At 43.7% G+C, this 27,000-nt stretch overlaps 1 protein-coding gene across 5 annotated transcripts in view; it reads left to right on the top strand.

The window, feature by feature from the left end:
* Positions 1-27,000, top strand: part of EFCAB11 (EF-hand calcium binding domain 11) — a 158,634-nt gene that overhangs the window by 83,956 nt on the left and 47,678 nt on the right. For 2 of the 5 annotated variants that reach the window (XM_011283441.4, XR_006599913.1), the window contains one exon: positions 16,007-21,272. The exons of 2 other annotated variants lie outside the window; for them this stretch is intronic. In XM_011283441.4, coding sequence (XP_011281743.1) covers positions 16,007-16,010 — 4 coding nt within the window. In that variant the 3' untranslated portion in view covers positions 16,011-21,272. Of the gene's footprint in view, positions 1-662; positions 1,067-16,006; positions 21,273-27,000 lie in introns of those variants that run through there. One more of the 5 variants, XM_045060361.1, reaches the window with a different exon arrangement.

Genomic DNA, 27,000 nt, shown 5'->3' with positions numbered 1-27,000 from the left:
CTCATCAAAACAGTGTCATCAGTATCTGGATGGCTAATGTTTTGAGATAAGCAGGATTTAACATTCCTAAAGTGTGAGCGGGGGGAGGGAACGGGCACATGAGGGATATTTTTATTTTGCTGAGAATGGTTTTATTTCCTCACCATGCTGGAATGAGACCAAGTGTCCCCAAGTTTGTTTCTATAAGAAAGCAAGCAGCATTTGAACAGTGCTTGGTTTCCGATATTCTCGTGAGTAGCGTGAAGGCCCTTTCCTCCTGATCCCTATGAGGGAACTCATTTACTTTAAGTGAAATGAGTATCAAAGGCAGAGTTTAAAGTGTCTGTATCCTTGGCTTGCAGATTTGTCTTTATTTGGCTACCGAAAAAACAAATAAAGACTTTAATCTGACCCACAGAATACTTAAAACACGGCACTGCAGTGAAAGATAGCAGGAGTGAGCCTCCCCCAGGAGGCCCCCCAGGCTGGCGACGGTGTTGAAGGTGAGTGCTCGGTGCCTGAGAACCCAGGAGGAGAACCCCCAGTTACAGTAGATTCAGGAGAGCATTTTACAGAAGACAGCTCACTGCCTAATTCTGTGGAGTGATTTTCTCTTGATATATACTTGTACGTGCCTCATTTTGGTAGGGCTTGATGCAAAACCAAAATATCTTTCCTTGTAGGAAGAATATTTCACGTCATAAGCTCTTCCCGAGGACCACACAATCTCGTACACGGTCACTGTTGAAATATGATGCATAATTTGAAGTGCAGGCCACTCCATCCTACAAATACATGAAGGCCTTGGACGGTGATCAAAAAGAAAAAAAAATTCGTTTCAGTCCTTCTGGGCTTCTCCTCAGGGCCAGTTCTCCAATTCAGTTGCCACGTCACACGCTGTGGATCCACCAGCTAAACAGTTGCTTACGGCACACTGTTCATGGACATAGCGGAGAGTTTTCCCCTTTGGAAGAAACAAAGTATAGTCCCCAGCTAAGAATGGGTTGGTTCCCAAGGTTTGGGGAAGTGGAATCTGGAACCTGGAATGTAATACCCAGAGAGTGTAATAAAATGATGCTTAATTTCCCAGGCTAGCCCACCAGGCATCTTTAATTCCTAGTGTGGTTGACTCATACCCTCAAGCCTGTGTGTCCTGTTGGTGTTAAAATACAGAAAGATAAATACAAAAAACAAAAAAATACAGAAGGAAAGGGGCACCTGGATGGCTCAGTCGCTTGAGTGTCCAGCTTTGGCTCAGGTCATGATCTCGCAGTTCGTGGGTTCAAGCCCCGCGTTAGGCTCTGTGCTGACAGCTCAGAGCCTGGAGCCTGCTTCAGATTCTGTGTCTCCCTCTCTCTCTCTGCCCCTCGCCCCCTCATACTCTGTTTCTCTCTCTCTCAAAAGTAAACAAACGTTGGGGTGCCTGGATGGCTCAGTCGGTTAAGCGTCCAACTTCGGCTCAGGTCATGATCTCACGGTTCGTGAGTTTGAGCCCCGCATCTGGCTCTGTGCTGACAGCTCAGAGCCTGGAGCCTGCTTCGGATTCTGTGTCTCCCTCTCTCTCTGCCCCTCCCCTGTTCATGCTCTGTCTCTCTCTGTCTCAAAAATAAATAAAACATTAAAAAAAATTTTTTTTAAAAGTAAACAAACATTAAAAAATTTTTTTTAATAAAATACAGAAGGAAAAGGAGGCACAGTCTCTCCTCTGCCTTTCTGGGCTCTCGGGTCACCCTTTCTTTGTTGTCCTCATACCTCAGAGATCTCCAGTGTCCTTGTATCATGGTGTTCCAAAATCACCAGCTGCTTGTTCTCCACTCCCCACCCCCTAATTTCCTCATTTTAGCTGATCTCAGCTGGATGGTAGTAGGGATGTATTTTGATTAAACTAATTCACACTGAAGTGTGCATGACTGATAGCCCCTTAATCCTCCCAAAGGCCTTTGCATTATTAAGGGAAAATGCTTATTAAATTAAACAAGTATAGATTATTCAGGACCTAAAATGAAGTGAAAGAAAAGATTAAGGCAGAGCAAGGGACGTTATGTTGGGATGTAACCTGGAAGAAGGGCTCAGCATGGAACTTGCTCCCTGGGGCTAGCTTCCCTAAGCCAGTCCTGCTTTTTATCACTTCTTTCTTTGTGCTGCTTCTGAACTCAATAGTTCCAGGAAAGGCCAAGTGTTAATGCAGTAAGGCAGCAGTAGAAGCTGCATTGCTGGAGATGAGGTTTGGAGAGTGGGCTGGGGAGGGCCAGAGCACTGGCTGAGGACATAAATGACCAAGTGACTGTAGGTATGAATTATGTGCAAGGCATGGACACTGGCCTAAGCAAAGAGACTGAGGCATCACGCTAAATAGAGATCGTGAGATCATTCAGCATATTCAGGGCCTGTCAACTGGCAATGAGCAAGTAGCCCTGTTTCTGCCTTCATACTTAGGTACAGTCTATTCAGGAGAGTAGACCTTAGGTAACTAATCACACAAAAACTAGGCCATCACACATCTGTCCCCCTGCCACATTAGATAAAGCAAAGGCTATCATGACCGCCTGTAAGTGGGGGCCCTGATGGACATGGGGGTTGAATGGCTTTCCCAGTGGGAGGTGGGTGTTTCAGGAAAGACTTGGGGTCAAGTCAGGGCAGCCACACGAAGAGGTTGGGGAGAGCATCTCAGGGAGAATGCACAGGGTGCATAACATCCATGTTCCAAATTGGAAGGAGCCCCCAGGGGAGGCTTAAGAGAGGCAGGACCCGTGGGCTCAGGAGCCCAGAGAGAGACCAGCGCTGGTCGCCAAGTGTTGTAGCCATGTCTGGGGCTTGGAATCTCAAAGGTCTGAGGTTTGACTTCAAGCTTTTAAGCAAAAGAGCGACCCCCACACATAGAGCATGTGGCCCTGACTCTACACGTAACTGAGGTTTAGAGAAGGGAAATCTATTCATGGATTTTTAAAAAAATTTTTTAAGGTTTATTATTTATTTTTGAGAGAGAGAGAGAGAGACAGAGTGTGAGCAGGGGAGGGGCAGAGAGAGACACAGAATCCAAAGCAGCTCTAGGCTCTGAGCCGTCAGCACAGAGCCCGACGCGGGGCTCGAACTCACGAACCGGGAGATCATGACCTGAGCTGAAGTCGGAGGCTCAACCGACTGAGCCACCCAGGCACCCCTACTCGTGGATTAAAATTAAAATCTGAAGGGAGCACAGGACATGCTGTTGTTGTGTGATTTGTAATTTGAGGGGTGCCCATCAAGGCCCCCACTTCAAAATATCTTTCCAATCACTCCTGACACAGTGTCTAAAATCCTGTAATTTAAAACTCAGGTTCGCTAACAACCAAGGCTTAGGCATAAGGTGACATTAAAAAAAAATTGTTCAGAACCCTAGTCATCCTTTTCTAAAGTGCCTTTTTCTTCTCTCCGTGACATCTCCTCCTTCAGATGCCCAGAGCTCATCTGTCAGTCTGTCAGTCAACACAGGATTTCAAGAAAGGACCCGATAGAACTTACATGAACTTTATGATGCAATTTTCAATCGGTCTGTTGCCTTCTCCTAGCATGTAAATGCGCAACCCGTTGTAACTCAAATTGCCTTAAGTGATAAATGAAATCTGTTGGTTCACACAACTGAACCCAGCAGAGGTGAGATGGGCTTGGGTGTAATTTTATCGAGGCTGGGGCTCCGCTCTGGATCTCTAGGATTCTCAGCCTTGCCCTTCCTCCCCCGTGTCCAATGTGATTGGTCTGATGCCCTTGTACTGACTGCAGTGTCTCCAACCCTCACAGCCACCGCATCACCAGCCTGAGCTGCGAGCTGCTCTCCTCGGGAGGGTCAGAAGTCCTGGGCTTCTCCCTGAGGTGGTGGGACCCCCCTGAACCAATGATGAGGACCAGGAGTGTTTGCTAATCTGAGAACCAGTCACTGTGAGCAAGGGGGTGGCGTTCTGCTGATAGCACCCCTGGAGCTGTGGGCCAGATCCTTTCCCCCCAAATCCCAGGGCTGCTAGATATCAGCAGTGGGGGCAGGGTCAAGTGTGGTCTAAGGCAGTGCCAGACAAAGCTGATGGCCCAGGGGTATTTCTATTTTAAACTTTTTGTCTACTTGTAGAATGTTAGAGCAATGTGGGCATCAGCAAGCAGATGGGAAGGGAATTGTTTTTAGAGTGGGCGTTGGAGCCATCTAAGTGTCCTTTGTCCTGACATTCAGTCACCAATCTGCTAGTACGGCTCAGGTTATCCAGCGAGTGTTGTCTGTGACATTCCTGTGCTGTAAGCATTTGAGCTCAGGTGTCTGTGACCTTCAAAGAGGCTAAGTGTGTGGCTGTGGTAGATGGAGTTCAAAAAAGATGTAGGTCCTGTTTGTTTGGGACAATTATGCATTATTTAAAGCTATTTTTAAAAATTACAGTGTCCCTCATTGGATGTGTTAGAATAACTTCATAAACTGGAGTTTGGCAGGAGGGGAGGGAGGTGCAAATGAGGGTTACTGCTTAATGAGAGGTTTGATGGTCTTTGTTCTCTATCTACCTTATCTAAGTTAAAATAGATTTTTAAATTCAAATAAATGAATTTTCAGATTTTTTTAACGGGAATGGTTTTATTTCTTTTTTTAAAAAAATTTTTTTAATGTTCATTTATTATTGAGAGACAGAGCATGAGCATGAGCACGGGAGGGGCAGCGAGAGGGGGAGACACAGAATGGGAAGCAGGCTCCAGGCTCCGAGCTGTCAGCACAGAGCCCGACGTGGGGCTCAAACTCACAAACCGAGAAATCGTGACCTGAACCGAAGTCGGATGCTTAGCCAACTGAGCCACCAGGCGTCTCGGTTTCATTTCTTATAACATTTACTACAAGGCTATATTGAATTTTTCAGAAATATTCCCAAATAAGGCAAAAAAAAAAAGGGGGTGTGTGTCATGTGTGCATGTGTGTGTGTGTGTGTGTGTGTGTGTGTGTGTGTGTGTGGCATTTAAAAATTTTAATCCCAGCTCTTTTCTGCCTGACCAACTATATGTTGTTAATATTCACATAGATATTAAAATAAAAAGGAGCATACACATCCTCACCAAAAAGATGATGTACAGGAGGCTTCCTATTGCTGGAGATACAGAGAAATAAAAGGCACACTTCCTATCCTCAGGGAACATCACAGGTTCCATCTGGGAAGAAAGGCAAAAACATGGAAAATAAACAGTGGCAGGTTATCCACAGCCCAGTGCCACCGAGCGAGATAAAAGGAGGAACAGTTGCCGGGGTGAGAGGGCAGGCCCACGGGGATGCAGAGGATGGGAGAGGTGTGGGCATCGCAAGGCAGGGGAGAACATCTCCGGCCAAATAAGTTCACTTTTGCAGTTAGTTGGCTTTTATCCCGTCTTCCCTCAACTTGTTATTACAACGTTGCTTAATTCCAAGATTTTCTTTGCTGTTGATATTTTCCGCAGAATTGTTAGATTGGATCGTTGTGGATCCCCTCCAATCGTTTGTGTGGTTTTCTAACCTTTCTGTAATGATTCCCTATGATCCTTTCAGAATTGTTTTGCGACGGTATCCTAATGTAATTCTACATTTCTCTTACAATGATGACGAAAGTATTGTCACAAGCAAACTAGAAAATAAAAGTATTAACGGTTACATTTCTCATGAAGTAAAGGTAGGGATAGTTACTTATCTGTAGGTGCTAAAAACTGTCCCAGATACACAGTCACTATTTGATAGCATCTTAAAATGTTCGGTGCTGTCACTCACGGATGTCTTGGCCTCCTGACACCCTCATGTGAATTTTATAAGACATGAGAATTTCAGAAAACTGAATCTGACTATAACCAAGTTGGCAGAGTTCTTAGCTACCTTTATTTAACGCCGAGTTGTTGCATTATTCTTCAATTAGTAAATCTAGAAGTAAAGCTGAAAGTTTCCATTTAGCGTATGTTTCTCCTTTTAAGTTCTTTCCTGTCCTTTCCTGTTCATTTCCTCCTAGCAAACCCGTGAGCTCCCGTACTTGGCTGTGAATTCCTCTTGGACTGGGATGGTTGAATCCCTGGAGCTTTGGACAGCGCTCAGTGAGTGCTCAGTGAATGAATGAAAACAACATTTCACACAAGAATAGAAAGAAATAATGCTGAGGAAATTAGGTACAAGTACATCTTATGATTTAATTTTCACACATGATTTTGAACAATCTATCTTGTCATAGCAACTTCCTGCTAGTTTTACCTAACCAGGAGCTAAACTTGATATAATGGCAGTGAGATTTGTAAGTCTGGCAGAGGATGCTTGAACATCAATTATTTTGTAAAGCAGACCTGTTATCTGTGACATGTTACCACATCGATGATATGGATGCTCAGATTTTTAAAAGGTCTTTGGCTTCCTCTTCTGCATAATTAAGTTCTTTTCAGAACAACTTATATATTGTAGATTTCACATATGTGTTTCAGACTAGTCAACACAACTAAAATTTGATCGTGATTACTGGCTTTTCAAAGCCTTCCTTCATTTCCCAGCAGTCAGCTTCCTGTCAGAATTCATTTCCCATTTGGAAAATCTCTCTCTGACCTGCAGTTTTTTGGACACAATTCATCCTTCACAAATTTGAGTCTACCCATTGTCATCAATCTGTAGCTTCTCAGATGGCAAAAGACCCCCTTTTATTCAGAGTGATAAAATCTATCTAAAACATCAGAGGAGAGAAAACTAAGAAAAATATTTAGAGATTTTTGTCCCCGTGATTTTTCTAATTAAAAAAGCTTTTCAGTGTGTATCTATTTCTGTTATTAAGCTTTAAGAAATCAAAGTAATAACCGTTAAATTGAAGCAAGATGTGCTTTCCATTCTCCCTCCATCTTTACATGATTAAAATTAAGCTTTGGCATAGCTGCAATATAATTCAGTTCAATTTAGCAAATATATATGGAAACCCTTTTGCTGGCTCCCCGTTACTGTGGTGTCTACCAGAACTGCCTTTTAGTTTCAGTAATTGAGTGTGAGATGTGAGCATTCCAGATGTGACTGCTGGGGAAAATAAAATCCAGTATGGAAGTAGGTTAGACTTTGAAGGCATCATCCAAGATGGTGGACCGTAAGAATGTATTAGTTTTGGCTTGCAAAAGGGAAAGTCTTTCCATGTTAGGGGCACCGAGGTTGGGTTTAGCAGGGTGTGTACTGATTCTTGAACAAGAAAGGGACATGATGAGGAAGGTCTTCATCTGGCTGCAAGCTATACCATAGAATGAAGAGGTGGCTGGTCCACAGGAAGCCGTTGTCACTGGGGCCTAACTGATGAGGTCCTGCTTCAAGGGGAAAGGAAATGGACATGTGAAAGGAAGTCAAGTCTTAGAAATATTACCCAAAAAGAAGCCGATAGCCTCAAGAACTGGATATTGGGAAGCAATGCAAAGAGAACTGCCAAGATTAGCTCCAAGGGCTGGGAGCCTAGGCAAGTAGGACAATCATGGTGCTCCATTAGCATAAATGGAGGATTAAAAAGAGAAGTGGACCCGGCAGCGCACTGAGAGGATACCCATGGTGAGGAGGGAAGCCAGACGAGGAATAGTCAGAGTCATTTATTTCCAGTAAGAAACCCTTTTGGAGGAAATCCACTCCTTACCCGACTAGTAACAAAATGCTAGCCTGTTATTAATACCTGTAGGTTTAAAATGTACCTATTTTCACATTGTAACTCAAAAACATTATTTTTACAAACCATTTGGAAATAACGTTTTTATTTTCTTTGATTCTTCTCTTTCAAAATTTTGCTTATCCCTTTCTGAGATTTATTTCTAGGTCATTGATTCAGATTCCAAAACTAGTATTTTCTGTAAGCTTATTTTATGCCTACTAGACTTTAAATTCAGACATTTTCCGACAGTAGCAACCAAAATAGCTTCAAAGATGGTTTTTACATCCACCTTACTTTTTCTTTCTTGATTGTATCTTTTCAAAAATGACCCAGATTGATAGCTTCTGAGATAGTATGCTATAGTAATGACACAGCTTTTTAGAATTGAGAAATATACTTTGGCCTCATTCTGGTTCTTGAAGACACCATTTACTCCTGAGAGGAGCCAGTCAAGAATAAAGTACATTAGAACTGGAGTCACAGGAACTAGGTTCTGTGCCTGTCTTTGTTACATGACCTTGGGTCAACATCTAGAGTTTTTCATCTTTGAAGTGAGAGGATTATAGTAGAGGAACAATTAGGTCTCTTTCCAATGGAAAAATCTCAGAATGCATGAATCTACTACTTTATTCTTTAACTTAATCATCAAGCCTACCATGTAGTATGGTTCCAAATTTGAAGATGTGGTCGGGTTCCTTGTAAGCTCCCCCCTTCCCTGTTCCCTAAAGGTAGTGTATCCTCCGCTTATGAGGGACCATCATCTCCCCCTTCATGTGGCCAGCTCTTACCTTCTTACCCTGACCTCGTGGTGCCTATTTTCCCGTATTCAGTGGTACCCCCCCCTCCCCCCCAGCACCAAGCACCTCCAGTACAGATCGGGTGTTCAGTAAATATTTGATGATCGAATAAATGGGTTGCATTCTATTTTTTTAAATTGAAATATAGTTGACACACAATGTTATATGAGTTTCAGGTGTACAATATAGAGATTCAACAGCTCTATAGGTTATGCTGTGCTCACCACAAATGTAGCTACTATGTGTCACCCTACAACACTATTACAGTATCATCAGAGATCAAGAGAACTCTCTTCTCTTCCCTGTACCTCTCATCCCCATGACTTGGGCCATACTGTTATTATTGTCCACCCCTGCGGTGGAGAGACACGAGCCTAAGCATTGGAATCGATTATGAGTTTAAAAACATGGAGATCTCCGGGTCCCACTCCCCCGCCTCTGGTATTTGAGTTTCTAGAAATGTGCATCCACATTTTAAAATCTCCCCATAGGTCTTGTTCATGGGAGACACATTTGTCTACCTTCTGTGAGTTCCTGGATGTCAGAGACGATAGTTTCTGTCAGTTCATTCCCAAGCCCTAGGTTAATTTCTGGCAGAAATTAGGTGTAAATGATTGTGAATAAATGAACCCCAATTTTGAGATAAATAATAAAATGTCCTTTCTTTTGGTAGCAGATATGATACCTTGAAACTTTAAACACTGATTCACATTGCCCATAAGAAATTATATTTTTAAATAAATGAAATTATTTGAACGCGCTGATCACTAGTTCTGATAACGCTCAAAACCCATGCTTTGTTGTCTAGGATTACTTTGCTCTATTTGCCCAATTCTTAACAATTTAGTAATGAGTCATTTGCTTCCGTTACGACTCGCCTATGTGCCATATACCTTGTTTAAATTGCTTGTTTGTTTTTTTCAACGTTTATTTATTTTTGGGACAGAGAGAGACAGAGCATGAACGGGGGAGGGGCAGAGAGAGAGGGAGACACAGAATCGGAAACAGGCTCCAGGCTCTGAGCCATCAGCCCAGAGCCCGACGCGGGGCTCGAACTCACGGACTGCGAGATCGTGACCTGGCTGAAGTCGGATGCTTAACCGACTGCGCCACCCAGGCGCCCCTCTTGTTTGTTTTTTTAAGAAGTTACAACCCACCACTATCTTTTTGTTCTCTAGTTCCAGTATTTCAAACTGTAGTTTCTTTTTGAGGGTGGGAGACTTGAAACAGGGAAGGAATAGAACCAGCATTAACTCTGTGTTGTCTTGCCACTCACAATTCTGTGCTCCAGAGAAAAGAAATTGAGGGAATTGTTTTTTAATGAAGGAAATTATGCTATCCTGATGACAAAAACCCTATCCCTAATCCCCTATTGACTTGAGTCTTGGCTATCTATTTTTGCACTGCAAATGACCCTGACACTGAGCAGATTAAAGCAATAAACACTTAGCATCTCAGTACCTGTGGGTCAGGAATCTGGGAGTGGCTTAGCTGGCGGTTCTGGCTCACATCCTCTCATGAAGCTACATTCAAGATGTTGGCCAGAGTCACAGTCATTTGAAGTCTTGACTGGGGCTGGAGGATTCGCTTACGGGGTGCCTCACTCAGACACCTGGTGATTTATTTAGTGCCTGTTGTTTACAGGGGGCTCTCTCGTCAGGGCTGATTGAGTGAGCCAGGAGGGGGAGAGCGTGGAGGAAATCCCAGTGCCCACACTTAAAGGGAGGGCTATTAGGCCTTAAATAATTTGCAGATGTGGCTTAAAACCACCACAGCTTATAACATAAAACACTGTTTGCTGCCTGTGATACTGTCCAGAACGTAGAAGCAACTGTGAACCAAGTTATTCATTTCATTTCTTATCCATGAACAGATGTTGGATATCCGAATTTCTGGTTCTCGCTTTATTGTTTCCGGTGTCTACTTCCTTTTTCTTCTCTTGTGTAACATAACAGATCGTGTAAGATAATGAGGTACGGTGGTAAAAATCATGAAGTGTTAGAATCAAAAGGTGTCGTTTTCTCTCTGCGTTCCAGACTACAAGCTCTTCCTGTCTAGAAATCAATTCAGAACGTATCTTCTCTGAGGAACCTTCTTAATGGAGGTGGGAAGAAGTTTGAGAAAACTGTTTCCCAGTGAACCAGTGAGCACCAATTACACGGTACACGTGGATGATTGTAAGAGCAGGTGCCAGAAATAACAAGCCTTCAGAGAGGAGCATCTTAAAGGGAAATGGAAGCTTCTCCCAAAAGCGGAGCCAGTGACCATCAGATATTTTGTTGGCGATTTTATAGATGTGAACTTTCAAAAAGATAAAAGAAAAGTTAGGTCAGTCACAGCTGACCTAACTGACCTCTTAGTGGGATGGAGGGGTTAAAAATCAACCGAAAGGCATTTATTAAGTGAGCCAGGTATCAGGCATCGGGTTTGTACCTGATTACCTCATTTTCAGCGAGTTCTCTTTCAATTCTTCTCCATCATCCCCAGTCGGTCTTTCCTCCCTCTTGTACTCTCTCTGCCCCACTAGACTGAAACTCTAGGGTAGAGCTGGAACTTTCACCTTCGGTCCCAGGTGCTGGAGGCAGGGCCCTCAGCCGATGTTTATTGTCGTTAAACTTAACAAGCCATATTTATCAGTGAGTACCATTATCTTCTTTTTTTCTGAAAAAAGTGTGCAATTTGACCGAAGGCCCACACTTACCAAGTGGCAGAGTTTGGGATTCAGATTCGGGGCTGCAGTCTATGCTTCAGCACAGATGCTCTTGGGAAGATTCCATGAGGCAACTGTGCCGGGAGGCCCCAGGAGCATCCTTACAGATCTTACCTGGGAGAAATTATGTAGGAGGTATTTCTGTGTTGACCCAGAATGAGTCACCGTGGTTTAAGAGAGACTGCCAGGAGATAGTTTTTCGATCGGCTAAAAGGATCTTGAGACTCAGCTGGCCTATTGTGTTTGGGCTAAAAGCGAATTTTTGGTGTTACCTGATGTTTTTCTGCCTCTCAGTGGGATGCTAAAAATTCCTCTGTAACTGCTAAGGGAAATCCCATCGCTTTTCCTATTTTTTTCCCAGAGAGTCTACCCTGGGTGATGAAGGAATCGACCATGGTACCTAGGTAAAAGTGGGAACCCAGTAAATAAGGAGATTATGTGTCAGAGCCCTTGGCCAATCTGATCAGTACTAAGAAGAGGTCTTCTTGCAAGAGTTCAGGCCCCAAACTACGGGAATGGAGAAACAGCAGATGCATGAAATGGGGTTTTGCATCCAAATCCAGAGGACCGTAGTGATAGGATGTGCAGTGGAGGGAACTAGGGGCTCCCAGGTTCTGTGCTGGTCGTCTGAGTGAATGGTGGCTCCATTCAGTGCGACAGAGACAGACACTAGGGGAGAGCAAGTGTGGGCCTGATGATTGCATCAATTTGGGATTGATGTCCAAGGAAGGTGTTCATCCATCTAGAAATGGGCGTGGAGGTCAGATGGCTCCGTTAAAAAGAAGTTGCCCCCGGATATCTGGGAGCGCGCCTGGGTCTTAGATGTGTGTCTGTTGATGTTCCATTTCATGGATTGTTGGTACAGAAAAGAGCCGAATGGCACAGGTAGCCTTTCTGGGCTGTGCTGTGCTGTGCTATTGGCAGTCTCCTCTGCTGCCACACATATGTCAGTGTCCTGGACGTCTTGGGGAGCAATGAGTGACCTCCTGCTTGAGGTTGTAAAAGGGAGTTGCCACATGGCCCTGGAAGACGAGGGCCCTTCTCTCTGCCAGCCTCCCATAGGTTCTTACACAGAGCTTGCTTCTACTCATTATGATCCGGCAGTCTTATATACCTCCTTGTGGGTGGGTGGGTGGGTAGGGCGGGGGGATGTTGGCTTACAATGTTGTCTGTATCTGTGTTGAAATGTCACTCATTTTTCTTTTTAAAAGCAACCACAAATTCATGCTTTATTTTCTTGGGAAAATACTTCTAAAGAAAAAACTATAGCTTGGGTTTTCTACGTGGGTGTTGGTGCAGTTGGTTGTAATGAGACATCTTTGATTAGTCACTTGCTAGCTGACTCTGAATTATTTTAGATGTGCTGGCTTTCTGTTTTGTTTTGTGTTTTCTTTTTTAATTCAAAGAGTTATCTTGAGATGTAACACGCTTAGCTTTTATTATGCTCTATAAAATTTCCACCTTATTTTGTGTAGGTATTCGTCTGAGAGCACAATTAAAACGTCTGACTTCAGTTCTTTCCTTGCAAATGCTGCCTAACACTTCCGTCTTTCATTAACCGAAATTATTCCTATGTAAACAAATAACAATTGCAGATTGCACTGCCTTCGCTCCTGTGTTATGAGGATCCTTTAAGTGCATTCCTTGTTTAATTATACTCTTAAAAAAAAATAAACGTGACATATTTTTGTCATTTTGTACAATGCCAGTAGAAAACGAAGGATCACTTCTTACATTTCTAACCTTTTGCCCCTTTTATTTAATATTCATTTGGAGAGGGGCGCCTGGGTGGCGCAGTCGGTTAAGCGTCCGACTTCAGCCAGGTCACGATCTCGCGGTCCGTGAGTTCGAGCCCCGCGTCGGGCTCTGGGCTGATGGCTCAGAGCCTGGAGCCTGTTTCCGATTCTGTGTCTCCCTCTCTCTCTGCCCCTCCCCCGTTCATGCTCTGTCTCTCTCTGTCCCAAAAATAAATAAAAAACGTTGAAAAAAAATTTAATATTCATTTGGAGAGCCAGTGTGGCCAGTGGGAGTGGGGACAGGCTTTGGTTCACACCAATTTGAAAATGTCAGTCTTGCTACTTCTTAGTGGTTTGACTTTGGATAAATTGCTTGAGTACTTCTCTGTGCCTTAGTTTCCTGCATATAAAATAAAGAATAATATTTGCCTCACGGATTATGGAGAATGAGGCATATGGTGCAAGTTGAACAGTACCGATCACATAATAGGTGCTCAATCAATGCTGGCAATATCTATTTTTATACAGTAGAAGAAGCTGTCTTACCCAGTTCACCAGCTTAAAAGAAGCTTCCAGTCCCATATGCAAAGCAGTCCTGCAGTTGCCCATAACATGTTGACTGCTTGTCATTGGGAGGCTTGTCTCTAGTACACTCCTGTACTTCTACTCAAACTGAGGTGTATTTGTTCCCAAACCTGTTTGTGTTGCTTGTTCTCAAACCTACCTATGCCAGGGGTGCCTAGGTGGCTCAGTCGGTTAAGCATGCAACTTTGGCTCAGGTCATGATCTCGCGGTTCATGACTTCGAGCTCCGCGTCAGGCTCTCTGCTGACAGCTCAGAGCCTGGAGCCTGCTTTGGATTCAGTGTCTCCCTCTCTCTCTGCCCCTCCCCTGTTCACGCTCTGTCTCCCTCTCAAAAATAAAGATTTTTTTTTAAATTAAAAAAAAAAGAAATGGTTTAGAAGGTAAATATTATGTAATGTGTATTTTATTAGTTTTTAAATTTTTAGAAAAAGCTGTTACATTAGCTGTGGGTGAAATAACTGTTAGATTGCAGGGCGGGAGGGTGGGTAAAAAAATATTTAGAGGGATTCCACATCTAGATTGCCTTCTAGTGGTCTTTCAGTTTGCATACTTTGAGGAAGCCAAAGTAGGAAATCATAGGTAATTCATTTCCAGTGTAGTTTATATAAGAAAGAGGAGAAGGCATGCTGATCCATGGACCTGGTCTCAAAGATTGCAGGCTTTGACATAAACCACAGCTTCAGGGAACAAATGTAGGCTTATATTTCAAATTTAAAATTAAACACTTCAGTTATGGATGTGTGTGGATTGGGCCTTGGGAAACAGACCCCGAGACAGAGACAAGTGTTCAGGAGGTTTGTTGAAGGTGCTCCTGGACCCAGGCCTGTACGGGAGCCGGGGAGGCAGGGTTAACAGATAGTGAATTGCACCAATGCCGTAGGGAATGCTGGGCTCACCACCCAGTGCTGGGCATCTGCAGGACTGCTTTGCATATGGGACTGGAAGCTTCTTTTAAGCTGGTGAACTGGATAAGACAGCTTCTTCTACTGTATAAAAATAGATATTTCCAGCATTGATTGAGCATCTATTATGTGATTGGTACTGTGCAACTTGCACTGTATCCCTCAATCTCCATGATCCGTGAGGCAAATATTATTCTTTATTTTAAATACTGGAAACTAAGGCACAGAGATGTGGCAGAGAGATCGGTGCTTGTCCTCCTGCACTGACCAGGCATTGGGTGTGGGCTGCCCCTGGGGAAAGGGGGCCATCAGCCTTAGCGAGGCAACTTCCTCTGGCTAGGGGTGAGCCCCTTGAATTTCTCAGTTGAACTCTCAGCAGGTAACAGTTCCAGCAGCTGGGGGATCTGATGGCAGCACCCGCAGCATCCACAGCCTTGTGTACCGTTTTTTATGTGTTTCCTCCCTTTCAACAGACTTTTAAAAAATTAGCCGATTGGCTCTTGGTCCAGATTGCTTCAGATAAGAGCATCTTCACTGATTAGGGGCAACATTCTGAAGGTCTCACCGTGTTTGATGTTCTTTACATTCATCAGCTGTCCCGTTTGTGATGTAGAGAGACCCTGTGGCTTAACGACACTGGCAAGCGTGTGTGATGTGTTTGAAGCTGAACTGATGTTTGGACTCTGTGGACTTTGAAATACTTTCCAGTATATATTGTGAGATTCGTGAGCCCTCAAATTTTTGCTTTTGCTTTTTAGGTTTCCAGATGTCGTTGGCCTTTGATGATTTTTGTGGGGGGTCAGCCTCTATTTTTATGCTAACAGTCATCTTCCTTTCCTGCCCTATGACCCATAGGTCTTTATCTGCCTAGTCTTCACTTAGTCTTCCATCTGTCACAAGTAACCAGCCGCCCTTTCCCCTCAGACCTGCGTCTCTTCATCTTGATCCCCAGGCTCTCAGTGTGAATGATGGCCAATCTCCAGGATGCCCAAATGTCATATCTGAATGTACTCTTTCAATCCTCAGGACAGTTTATGTAGTTGTTCTTGTTTATTTTTTAACGATCTTAACCATTTTTAAAAACTATTTACTGATTTTGAGAAAGAATGCTAACGGGAGGGGCGGAGGGAGGGGGAGGGACGGAGAGAGAATCCCAAGCAGGCTCTGCCACAGAGCCCGACACAGGGCTCCATCTCACGAACCGTTGAGATCATGACATGAGCTGAAATCAAGCGCCAGACACCTAACCTCCTGAGCCCCCCAGGCACCCCAGCATTGCCTTCCTTTTAAAGGCTGGATAATATTCCATCGTATGTGGACAGCACACTTGTTTATCCATCTGTCCAGGGACAGTGGGGCCGCCTCCACCTCTTCAGCTTTTGTGACATACGCTGCTATGAACACGGCCGTGCAAGTTTTTGCTTATTTTTAAATACGAAGCTCTTTTGTTTTTGTCAGCTTGCTTTGCCTCGAATTGTAAATGGTAAAGAAGAAATATGAATCCCTTTGCAAGTGTGGCCATAAGTGGAGCCCAAGGCTACTCTGATTACCCCCACAGTGTCTGTTTTCCTTCCGTGCTTTGGCGTGTGCTGACATTTTAGTAGGAATACTGTTCAGTCTCATTTATACTTAGCCCTTCATTTAGCCATGTTTTGTTGTTTCCTTGGTTTCGAATTTTATCTCTTTAGGTGAATGGGGAACTGAAGCCTTTCATTTGACTTGTGATCTTCTACATTCTGGAAGCTCATACATGTAATCGTGGAACAAATAAAGCAGCTGGAGAAAATCTTCCCTGAACAAAACCCAAGTGGGGCATTTGGGTGAGAGCCAAGATTCCAGCAGCTACAGAGGGAGATGTGAAAAGGCTGCCTATATTACAGCACTAACAAATCACTTCTAGCCCGATAGGAATGTCCTTTAAGTAATGATCAGATAGAGGGTAGGGACCTTTACACATTTAACTGCCTGACCACAAAATAAAGTGTTTACTGTAACCTTCCAAGGTCTCTCCACCAAGTTAATTACTGTGATCCACCTGAAGGGACAGCAGCATTGTGAGTGACTCAATGGGCTCAGCGTAAATGGAAATTCTGAAGCTGCTTAGTCTGAGCCTGGCCTCCCACTAAACTGCTGCGGGGTGCTAGGCAAGACACTGTGCCTGTAACTTCCTGGGGTTCCGCTCCTCCAACCAAAATTCAGAACTGTGACGCACAGTTAGCTACTAAACGATAGCTGATAATAATAAATGAAGCCCTATGTTAACTGTCTCATTTGGAGGAGAAAGTTTATTGTCCAAAGTGATCCAATAGTTAAGTAAAATTTCACTGGACATTTTGAAAAGGTTGGTTACTCATTTTGTTTACGAACATACAAATGTGTGTGGACTGACATCAACAAAAGCAAAAGCTTGGAATGAATGTAGGTCTTAAAGAAACGTAAAGGAGCATTCCAGGTTCCTCACCATCAGTTCATTCAGCCAACATTACCGATTCCCTGGAGCAGTGCTTCTCAAACCTTAGGTGCGTAAGAGACACCTGGAGGGCTTTTTAAACATCCTTCCTGGGGCCCATCTTCGTAGTTTCTGCCTCAGTAGATAGTGTGGTGGGGCCTGAAAAATGTGCATATGTCACAAGCTCGCAAGGAATATTGACACTGCAGGTGTGCAAACCATACTTTGGGTCTGGAGACACTCCAAACGCCCGAGTGAAGAAGACGCAGTCATATCCATAAGGCAGATAGGATTAACAGGAATACTTTGCAGTGTGAGTAGCTGCTTTGTATTACTGGGTGTGCGTGCATGTGTGTGTTTTAAAGGCATCTCAGGGAATGCAGGTCGTACAGAGGTACAGAGAACTGAAACCACATGACGTGTTCAGGGACATAGAGTTTGCGTCCCTGGAGCAAGGAGCTCAAGGCTGGCCAGTGGGTGACCGGGGAGAAGGGGGTGAAGGGGAAAGTGCAGCAAGAGGGATGCCAAGAACTAGGTAAGGCTCTGATCACAACACGTCTGTGTCCCATAAGGAATCTGGTTGTTTCTTTAACCTGGTAACAAAGGAAATGAAAAAGACAAAAATCTGAAGAATCAGAAAAGATTTCAAGGAGGAAGAGTTAACAATAGCATAGAATTTGGCCAAATATAATTTAGTCAACCCAATAATCTTGCTGAAATCACACTGCCGTTGAAAGTGAACCTCTCTGGAGTCTGGTTTCTTCCATTCTGGTGGTTTTTTGTCCACCATGTGATGATTTCTGTGGTCTTAAAAGTTACCCATTTTTCATTATTTTCCAAGCTCTTTTTCTATCCAATGAATGGGCAGCCAGTCCAGAATTGTTTACAGTAGTGAACAATTGAAACACGAAGACATTAACAATAAAAATATCTTACAGAAATAGGCTTTTTTTTTTATTATAGAAGCAATGCATGCTTACTATAGAAACTATAGACCAAAGGGGGGGAAAAAACCCTCACATAATCACACCTGTTATTTAGAAAATCACTGCTAAAACCCCTGGAGACTAAGTTCCCAGATCCTTTTCTATATCCGTGTGCACTCTTTGCTATTGAAATAGGGTCATACCATATGTTGTGAAAAACTAGCAAAATGTGTTGAAGCAGTCTGCCAGTCGTTGGACGCGTACAAAATTCCACCTTAATTCTCGCTGTTTGACATTTAGTTTGTTGAGTATCCCCCGTGGCGGTTCCCTACTCAGAAAGATGAGGAAGAGGAGTCAGCCAGGCAGAGATGATGGGGTGGACAGAAGGACATTCCAGGCCCGAGCGGAGACCGGGAGGCGAGGAGGTGTTGGCCCCCGAGGAATGGGAAGTTTCCTGTGTACCTGGAGCCCAGACAGGGAAGACCAAGAGGCCTGGAGGCTGCAGAGGCTGTGACCTTACCACCAACAGCCTCTGCTTGGACGTCCTGGACAATAATTGGCCAGAAGTAAGTCACTCAGGAAGAGAGTAGAACAGAGAAAATGTGTGTAGCCGATCGCTGAATGGTATTCTTTTTAGTCACGTCGTTTTAACACGTTGTTTTCACCAACGTCATTCTGACTAAGTTGTTTCTGGCAAATTGCTTTCAGTCAAACTATCTTGATCCAAATGAACAGGATTCGGGGCCTCGCTGGAACCAACGGTGTGCCAGAGCCGGCCCATGCGGGCTCCCATGCCAGTTCTGCCCATCTTTGCTCAGCTCACATTCAGTGACATCGCCTTGGGAGCTGGAAATCAGCAAGTGTTACAAATCAGGGAATTTTCTCCCATGAACACCAGTTCCCCAGCACACGACATAGCCGAGAGAGACGGGAAGAAGCCCAAAATAAAGGTCTTGGGTTTTGGCCTGGGACTCGGACACTGATGTGGTTTACCAGAGCGAGGAAGCATTAACTTTGGAGTCAGAAGGGCCAGGGTTTGAATCGTAACTGTCGTTTTCCGTCACTTCCAGCAGAGTAATTAACTTCTCTAAACCTCAGTTGTTTCATATATATATATATATATATATATATATATGAAATAGGGTCACTAATATTTAACTTACAGATCAGTTGTCAAAATGTATCCTTGAGAGACAGAAGCTATTATGATGATTACTGTAATGAAGGAGGAGCATGAGGGCATTAAGTTGATTTTGTAATTTGAGTTGAAGTTTGAGTTCCTTTGGGAGTTTTGGGTAGAGAATCCTGTAATAACAACAATCGCTAACGTTATGGAGTGTTAATTATATGCTTCTCCGTGCATTATTTAATTTAATCCCCAAGAGAACTCTAGAGGTGGATACCAGCGATATAATTACCCCATTCTGTAGTTGAGGAGCCTGAGGTTTAAGTGAAGTCACTTTCTCATGGCTGGATGGCTGGTCAGTGCAGAGACAGGAGTTGGAATGCAGGTTTACCTGAGTTCAGAGTCTGCCTTCTTAACCAGTGTGCATATGGGGTCTCCAGTCAGCGGAGACGTCTAAGGTCCACGGTATCAGTTTCTGAATCCTATGAGTTGTGGAAGTCTTAGCTTTGAATGCGGTCACACTGCAAGGGTCTCTAGAGTGAGAAGAATGCGATGCAGCCTGGATATGGAAAAGGGAAATACCCTTTAGAAGAGGAAGCAGTGTCAGCAGTTGGACATGCCAATTAAAGAGGATTCCTTGGATTTGGTGATATGACCAACCTCAAGAAAAGCAGTTTGGATAAGATCATGGAAACAGAGGCCAGCTTGCTTTTTGGGTTAAGGAGTGAATTGATGAGGAGGAAGTGGAGGGAACTGGTATAAGACTATTTTTGAAGACGAAGATGCTAGAGAAGAATTTGGAATCTGGAGAGATATTTCATAACGTAGATGTGTTGGGAAGAAATAATACGTAGAAGTGGAGGCAGAGGAATATGACCGAAGGAGCCAAGTCCCTTAAGAGGCGGGTGGAATGGGATCCAAAACCTGTCTGAGGAACTATGACTGGATCAGTACTGGGTTTGGGCTTTATAGGTTGGGTGGGCTAGAAGAAGGAGCAGGTGGAGGGTTGAGGATAATGGTCCATATAACTAACGGCATGGCACCATAGACTCTAGGCCAACTAGAGAAAAAGTAAAACCAGACAGGTACTTGAAGACTAAGAGAATGTAGAATGGTCAGGGTCCTAGGAGACTCAAAAGATGCTGAAAGAACTTGAGAATCAAAGAGCAATAGAGCTGTAGGAGTGGGGAGCTGTATACAGTGGATTGGATCTTGACACTGGATAGTTCATACGTAGAGAAGTTCTATGTCATCGACAAGGCCCCTGGTCCAGCGTGGAAGGCCAGTCTTTGAAGCAGAGTAGAGATGAAGTTTATCAAAATTGGGGAGATCAAGGGACTCTAGGCCTAGAGTTCTGACTGAGACCTGACACCGGCTGGTATCCTCCCGACTCTTCACCCAACAAGACTGTATCTTCTCATAATTCTTTGTTAGGAATCCAGATGTTTATGCCTAGAGATGTGCCTCCCAGTGAGGGTGTAAATCCTGCTGATGGAGAGCCGCGTGGCGTGTTCTTTAATTGGTGCCCGAGAGATCTGATAGAATCTTCTTTTTCTCAGGATCCTCTCCCTGGGATTGGTAGCAAAAGAATATAAAAGTCCTAGATCTGTTTCTTCTCCTTCTAGGAGATGCACAGCTTATGCTTTCAGAAGAATAATGTGAATAATAATAGCTGTCATTTGTTAAGCACCTGCTACATGCCAGCTACTATGCTAAGCACCTTATGTAGATGGTATCTTTACAGCCTTAGAACAACTCTCCGAGATGAACACAGATTAGAAAACTCCTTTGCCCAGGGTCACTCAGCCTATAAATGATGGGGCCAATATTCAAACCCAGGTGGTCTGCCTCTACAACTCAAGACCCTCACTATGCAAAACTGCCTCTCGATGTCTCGGAGACCCAGGTCAGCCTCATGTAGGACATCAGTATATTCCTGTTTATGAAGGAATGGGAAACTAGCCACCCTTGAGATCCCTTGTCCTTGTCCCATAGACACACCATTGGACTAGGGCTCCTGACTGGCCTCTATCTCTCCATCTTCAGCCTGCTTCTCCATGGAATACACCTCACATGCCTTTGAGCAACCATCACCCCATAAATCTCTGCTTTCCTACAACAGTGCCCCTCGCTGACAGGGGCAGAGAGAGATATCTTCCCAAAGCCCCTTGAGGTTAAGCCTCTGGGCTCATTTTGAAGAGAGCTGAGCAATGACATGAAAGGCATTTCATTCTATCACTGACTCTTAGAAATATTGGAGGTTTGTTTCACACAGATACATTACTGTGATAGAGCTTGGCTGTTCAAAGTACAAGGAAGCCTTAGTTCAAGAATGCTCAGAAAAGGAATATAAGAGGTATGCCAAGAGAAGAAAGCATTTCTTTTGTAATGATAAAAAATGATTTGTTCAATGGGACAGACCTCCTGGAAAATCATATTAATTTGCTTCTAAATAATTTGCTATTTGCTGAAAGCTGTTTTCAGCAAAAAAAAAAAAAAAAAAAATACCTTGTCCTGTACACGCCCAACTCTAACTTTCATATTTAAAAGATGCATTTACCAAAGTCTCATACTTGGATGAACTTCTGATGCATAATCAGAAAGTAGTGATGGAAGAGAAATGGATGAGCACACAATTCAAAACTGTTCTATGTTGAGCATTTCTTTTAGCATATGTTCATTGACCACTTGATTTTTTTTTTATTTTGACCCATATCTGCAAGAGTAAAAGAATATTTCATCTTATCTTTCAAGAAGACAACCAGCAAGACAGTTTTGTTTTACCTCCAAAGTTAGGTATCTTCCTAAACATTATCCTTTTGTACCAAATCCCTAATCCCTCTAATCCGGCCTCCTCTAGTGTGCACAGTGTGAGACAGAGCTAGTGAGAAGTAAACCTGCACAGTCCATCCCAGAATGGTCCAGAAAAAATGCCGAGGAGGATTTGCCTTACTCCTTATCGTGGGGCCTGGGGCCAGAGGGCTGATATCCAAAGCCGGGTCCCAGAAATAATAACAAAAATGCAGCCAGAAAATTGAGTTGCAGCCAGGACTTTATTAAGGCACAGGTGTCAGCACCCCAGGGTCGAGGCAAAACCAAGGGTTGGGTGGAAGGAAGCAATCAAAAAGCCCCAGAGTAAAGAGCAGGAGAATGAGCTCTGCGGAAGGAGCTCAGGATGGAGGTCCGGTGGGGAGAGCCAGGGCCCCGGGCAGTGTTGTCGCAGGCACCCAAACTGGCTTCTATCTCCTTCCTTGTGTCATTCATCTGGCCCAGAGGCCCTCTACAGATGATCCATGCCCGACGGGGTGTGTGAGGTCAAAACGACTCTCCTGATGCTCAGGCACTGTTTACCTTGGTTCACACTGCTGACATTTGCATCGGTGCTGCAAAAGCTGTGGTAGATGAACCCGCAGGAACTGTTCTACCGGTCTGTAGCATGAATCAAGGCAGTAGCACCGAACTGTGCTCGTAATCATTTCGTTCTGCATCACCTTGCCCCTCGGTGGGGGGGAAGAATTGCCAGTTTCACTTAAGAATATCCTTAGTGAGGGACGCCTGGGTGGCTCGGTCGATTGAGTGAGTGTCTGACTTCAGCTCAGGTCATGATCTCGGGGTTCACAGGTCCAAGCCCCGTGTCGGGCTCTGTGCTGACAGCTTGAAGCCTGGAGCCTGCTTTGGATTCTGTGTCTCCCTCTCTCTCTGCTCCCCTCCCCCCCCCCCCCATTCATGCTCACTCTCTCTCTGTGTGTGTCTCTCTCTCTCTCTCAAAAATAAATAAACACTAAAAAAAAAAAAAAAAAAGAATATCCTTGGTGAAGCAATAAGAATTATTTTACTAGGGGCTCCTGGGTGGTTCAGTTGGTTAAGCCTCCAACTTCAGCTCAGGTCATGATCTCATGGCTTGTGGGTTTGAGCCCCACATCGGGCTCTGTGCTCAGAGACTGGAACCTGCTTCGGATTCTGTGTCTTCCTCTCTCTCTACCTGCACTCTCTCTCTCTTTCAAAAATAAATGTTAAAAAAAAAAGAATTATTTTATTAAATCTCAGTCCTCAAGCATACATCTTTTTAATATGCTAGGAAGTATTTGTACAGCATTTGGGTTACATGCCGAAGCATAATGGTTGTCTCCAGGAAAAGCTCTTTAAGTTGAGATCTGAACCGGCTACTGTTTTAATGAAACACTATTTTTATTTGAAAGAATGACTGACAAGCTATCGTTACTCAGACTTGAGTATTTGGTCAGCATTTTCTCAAAAATGAACGATGTGAGCCTGTCATTTCAAGAAAAACAACTGACAGTGTTTGTTGCCAATGATAAAATTCAAGCTTTCAAGTGAAAATTAGAATTTGGGAAACTTGTATCCACCACTGTGAGCTTGACAGTTTCTCAATACGTAAAGACTTTTCTGGTGAATTCAATGGTGATATTAACAAATGTGATTTTTTTTTATATTGTATAATGAAAGGTGTTAACATTTAGAAGATCTGTGTCACTCAGTGAATTAATATTTCTCAGATAACCAAAGCATGATATTACAAAATCGTGCTTGGGTAAAGGATCTATTGAAAGTACAAGATATACCACTGGATTTTAATGTAACAAAGTATGAAAAGTTAATTGATACGGTTTCATATTCTACATTGCAGCCAGCCTTTAAGAAACTACCACATATGGAGTTACAGTCTAGCATCAGAAAAGAATATCTGCAATTATCTGAAAAGACTATTAAAATACTCCTACCCTTTCAGCTACATGTCTGTGTAAACTATTTTTCCTCACATACTACAATCATGCCACCACAAAGGGAATTCAGAAGCAGATACGAGAACCTAACTGTAATTTGTTAAGCGATATATCGAAAAGACTGGCACGAATATAAAATCTCTTCTCGCTGTTTTGTTTTGGAAAATCTACCTAGTTTTCATTTAAAAACATGTTATTTTTGGGGCGCCTGGGTGGCGCAGTCGGTTAAGCGTCCGACTTCAGCCAGGTCACGATCTCGCGGTCTGTGAGTTGGAGCCCTGCGTCAGGCTCTGGGCTGATGGCTCAGAGCCTGGAGCCTGTTTCTGATTCTGTGTCTCCCTCTCTCTGCCCCTCCCCCGTTCATGCTCTGTCTCTCTCTGTCCCAAAAATAAATAAACGTTGAAAAAAAAAAATTAAAAAAAAAAAAACATGTTATTTTGGTTAAAAATGCAGTGAAATTATTGTCATTTTTAATGAAATAATATTTTGAAATTTTCTCAGCTATAATTTCTAGTATGATAAATATTGATAAAGCCTATAAAAACGGAAGCTCTTCAGGGCTCTCGAGTTCTAAGAGTGTAAGGGAATCCTGAAGCCACAAAGTGTTGAGAACCACAGATCTAGAGTATATTGAGTACCTACCATACCTGGGCCTGGGCTCACTCAGGGACAGTGTGGTGTACTGGACAGACGTGGAACTTGCCCACAGAACTAATGGTCACCTACAGTTAAACAGTAGTTCCCATGGAGTGTGGGAAGCACAGTGATGGGAGAAGCACCAGGTGACACAGGAGCACATTGCTGGGGCACTTGGCCCTGTGTAAGGACGACTCCGCAGGAAGTAATGTCTCTGCTGTTTCTTTCTTTCTTTTTTTTTTTTTTTTTTAACATGTATACTTTAGAGAGAGAACACACAAGTGGGAGAGAAGGGCAGAGGCAGAGAGAGAGAATCTCAATCAGGCTTCATGCTCAGCACAGAGCCTGATGCAGGGCTTGATCCCAGAACCCTGGCATCATGAGCCACAAATCAAGAGTCAGATGCTCAACCAACTCAGCCACCCAAGCGCCCTCTACTGATTCTTGTAGGTTGAATAAGAGTTAGCCAGGCAAAGAAGAGAGGTTGATTGCTTTGGATATATGGAAAAGCATGTACAGATCCCCATGCAAGAGATCATGGCTTCATTGCAGAAATAAAGGAAGTCGAGTGTAATTGGAGCACAGAGTAGAGGCAAGCTATGAAGCCAGCCTAGAGGACGGCAGCCAGATTCCGAGGGGCTTTGTTAGATCAGGAGCTAGGGCCTCCTTCTAGGGGAAATGGAGAATCTTGGACTGTTTTTAAGAAAGGAGAGTGACATCAGATTGTGTTTTAGACAGATCTCCCTGACTATAGAGAATGGATATCTAGAGGTAGGGGGACTGGTTGGGGGTCATTGTGGCCATGAAAGAGAGCTGATGGAGTCTGGGCTATGGTATGGCTGAGGTGTTGGGGAAATGTGGATGGATGTAAGAGATATTTTGCATGGAGAAGTTTACAGATCTAGGTAAATAGTTGGGTTGTGATTAGAGAAGAGTGGGGTAGGCATCAAGATCAAATCTAGAGTTCAGGTTTAGCACTTGGGAGTAATGACAATGTTCACTGACAGAGGGAACATAAAAAGTACAGCTTTAAAAAGGAGACAATGCACCTGGGTGGCTCAATCAGTTAAGCATCTGACTCCTGATTTTGGTTCAGGTCATGATCCCAGGGTCGTGGGATTGAGCCACACGTTGACCTCTGCACTGGGCATGGAGACTGCTTGGGATTCTCTCTCCTTCCCTCTCTCTGCTTCTCCCCCACTCATTCTTCATTCTCTCTGTCTCTGTCTCTGTCTCTGTCTCTCTCTCTCTCAAAAACAAAAACAAAAATTGTTTTAACTTAAAAAGGAGAAAGATGGAGTCCATTTGGGCCACCTTCAGGCTGTCCAAGAGTAGATGCCCACTCATCATTTGGATCTGCAGTTCTGAAGTTGGCGGGGAGGTAAATCTGGACTTGAGGCATAGATTTTGAGGGACATCAGCATATGAACAGCAGCTGAAGCCAGGGGCTGAGTGAGATCTCTCAGAGAGAGGATTTAAGCAAGAAGGGAAGACTGCCTAAGAGAGAAACATAGGGCACACCAACCAGGGATAAAAGGCACCCAAAGAATTAGGGGAATCCAGAGACAGATGGGGTCATTGAGACCAAGGGAGAAGAGTTTCAAGAAGGGAGGAAGCATCAGGGGTGACCAGTGCTGTCAGGAGGTCTGTAATATGAACATTAAGAGTATCTTTTCGATTTAGCAACAAGGAAGTTATTGAATCATTGACCGTACCCAGAACAACGTCTGTGGAGTGGTAGGCTCCAACAGCTTGAAGAGAGGGGAGAGGGTTGGTGGAAGAGAGAGGGGAAAAGATCGCAGAGGGTGTGGGAGGTGGGAAAACGGAGAGGGATTGATTTGAGATTATTATGATTCTGTGGAGAGGAGCCCATTCAAGAGGGAAGATTAACGACACAAGAGAGAAGGGGGAAATCAGTAGAGCGAGGCTCCAGAAGAGTCAGGAGGGGAGGAGATTTGGAGAGCAGGTGGAAGGAAACCATGTCTCCAACAGGGAACCAAGTTCCAATCAAGGCATGATGTAGGGAGGGCATTAGCATAGATTAGTTTAATTAGAAGTGGAGGTTCCACGATGCTCAGTGAAAAGGTTTAGGAGTAGGAGAACAGTGGGAGTTTAGAGAAAGGACCAAAAGAAAGAAGAAAAAAACGCAGCAGCGTGAGGAAGAAGATGAAGAGATAGGAAGGCCAGAGGGGCTCACCAGAGTGACCAAGCTCAGCAGTTATGAGGAGAGAGGCAGGATGCATAGAGCTGTATCTTATTTTAGATACTGGTAATTTAATTACAGCAGTCTTATCTTTTTACACAGTGATGCATTTTTATATCACAACCTAAAAATTACTCTCAACAATGGTGATTTTTTTTTCTTTTGCTGAAATGTTATTTTCTGGCCAATTCAAATTATCCTTATGTGTTTCTGTTGTTTACTTTTATGTTCACCAGGTTAAATCTTCAGTTATGCTACTGCCATTAAGAGTTTCCTATGTAGAAAAATCTATTCATTATGAACACATTTATTGCTTCATTGAGTTGCCTATTTAAAATGCAGAGAACCACAAATTAAATGTAGTGCTTTTCCATTTTGAAAAAAAGCAGATGAATGGGTACTATTTTCTTGAATACATCATGTTTGTCTTACATAATTAACAGTCCAGATTCATAGGCTAACAGATGCCAATCCTTGCTTATTTTGATATTTGTTCCTTACTGAAAGGGATGCTTCCTAAGACTTGCGTGTGCCATGCTGTGCATCAGAGGAAATGATAAGGCAGATGTAATGGAGACAGTTGCTTGTTGGGGGGCA

The sequence above is a fragment of the Felis catus genome, chromosome B3 (genome assembly GCF_018350175.1).
Source record: "Felis catus isolate Fca126 chromosome B3, F.catus_Fca126_mat1.0, whole genome shotgun sequence".
NCBI classification, from domain to species: Eukaryota; Metazoa; Chordata; class Mammalia; order Carnivora; family Felidae; genus Felis; species Felis catus.
This window is presented reverse-complemented; position numbering and strand designations above follow the sequence as displayed.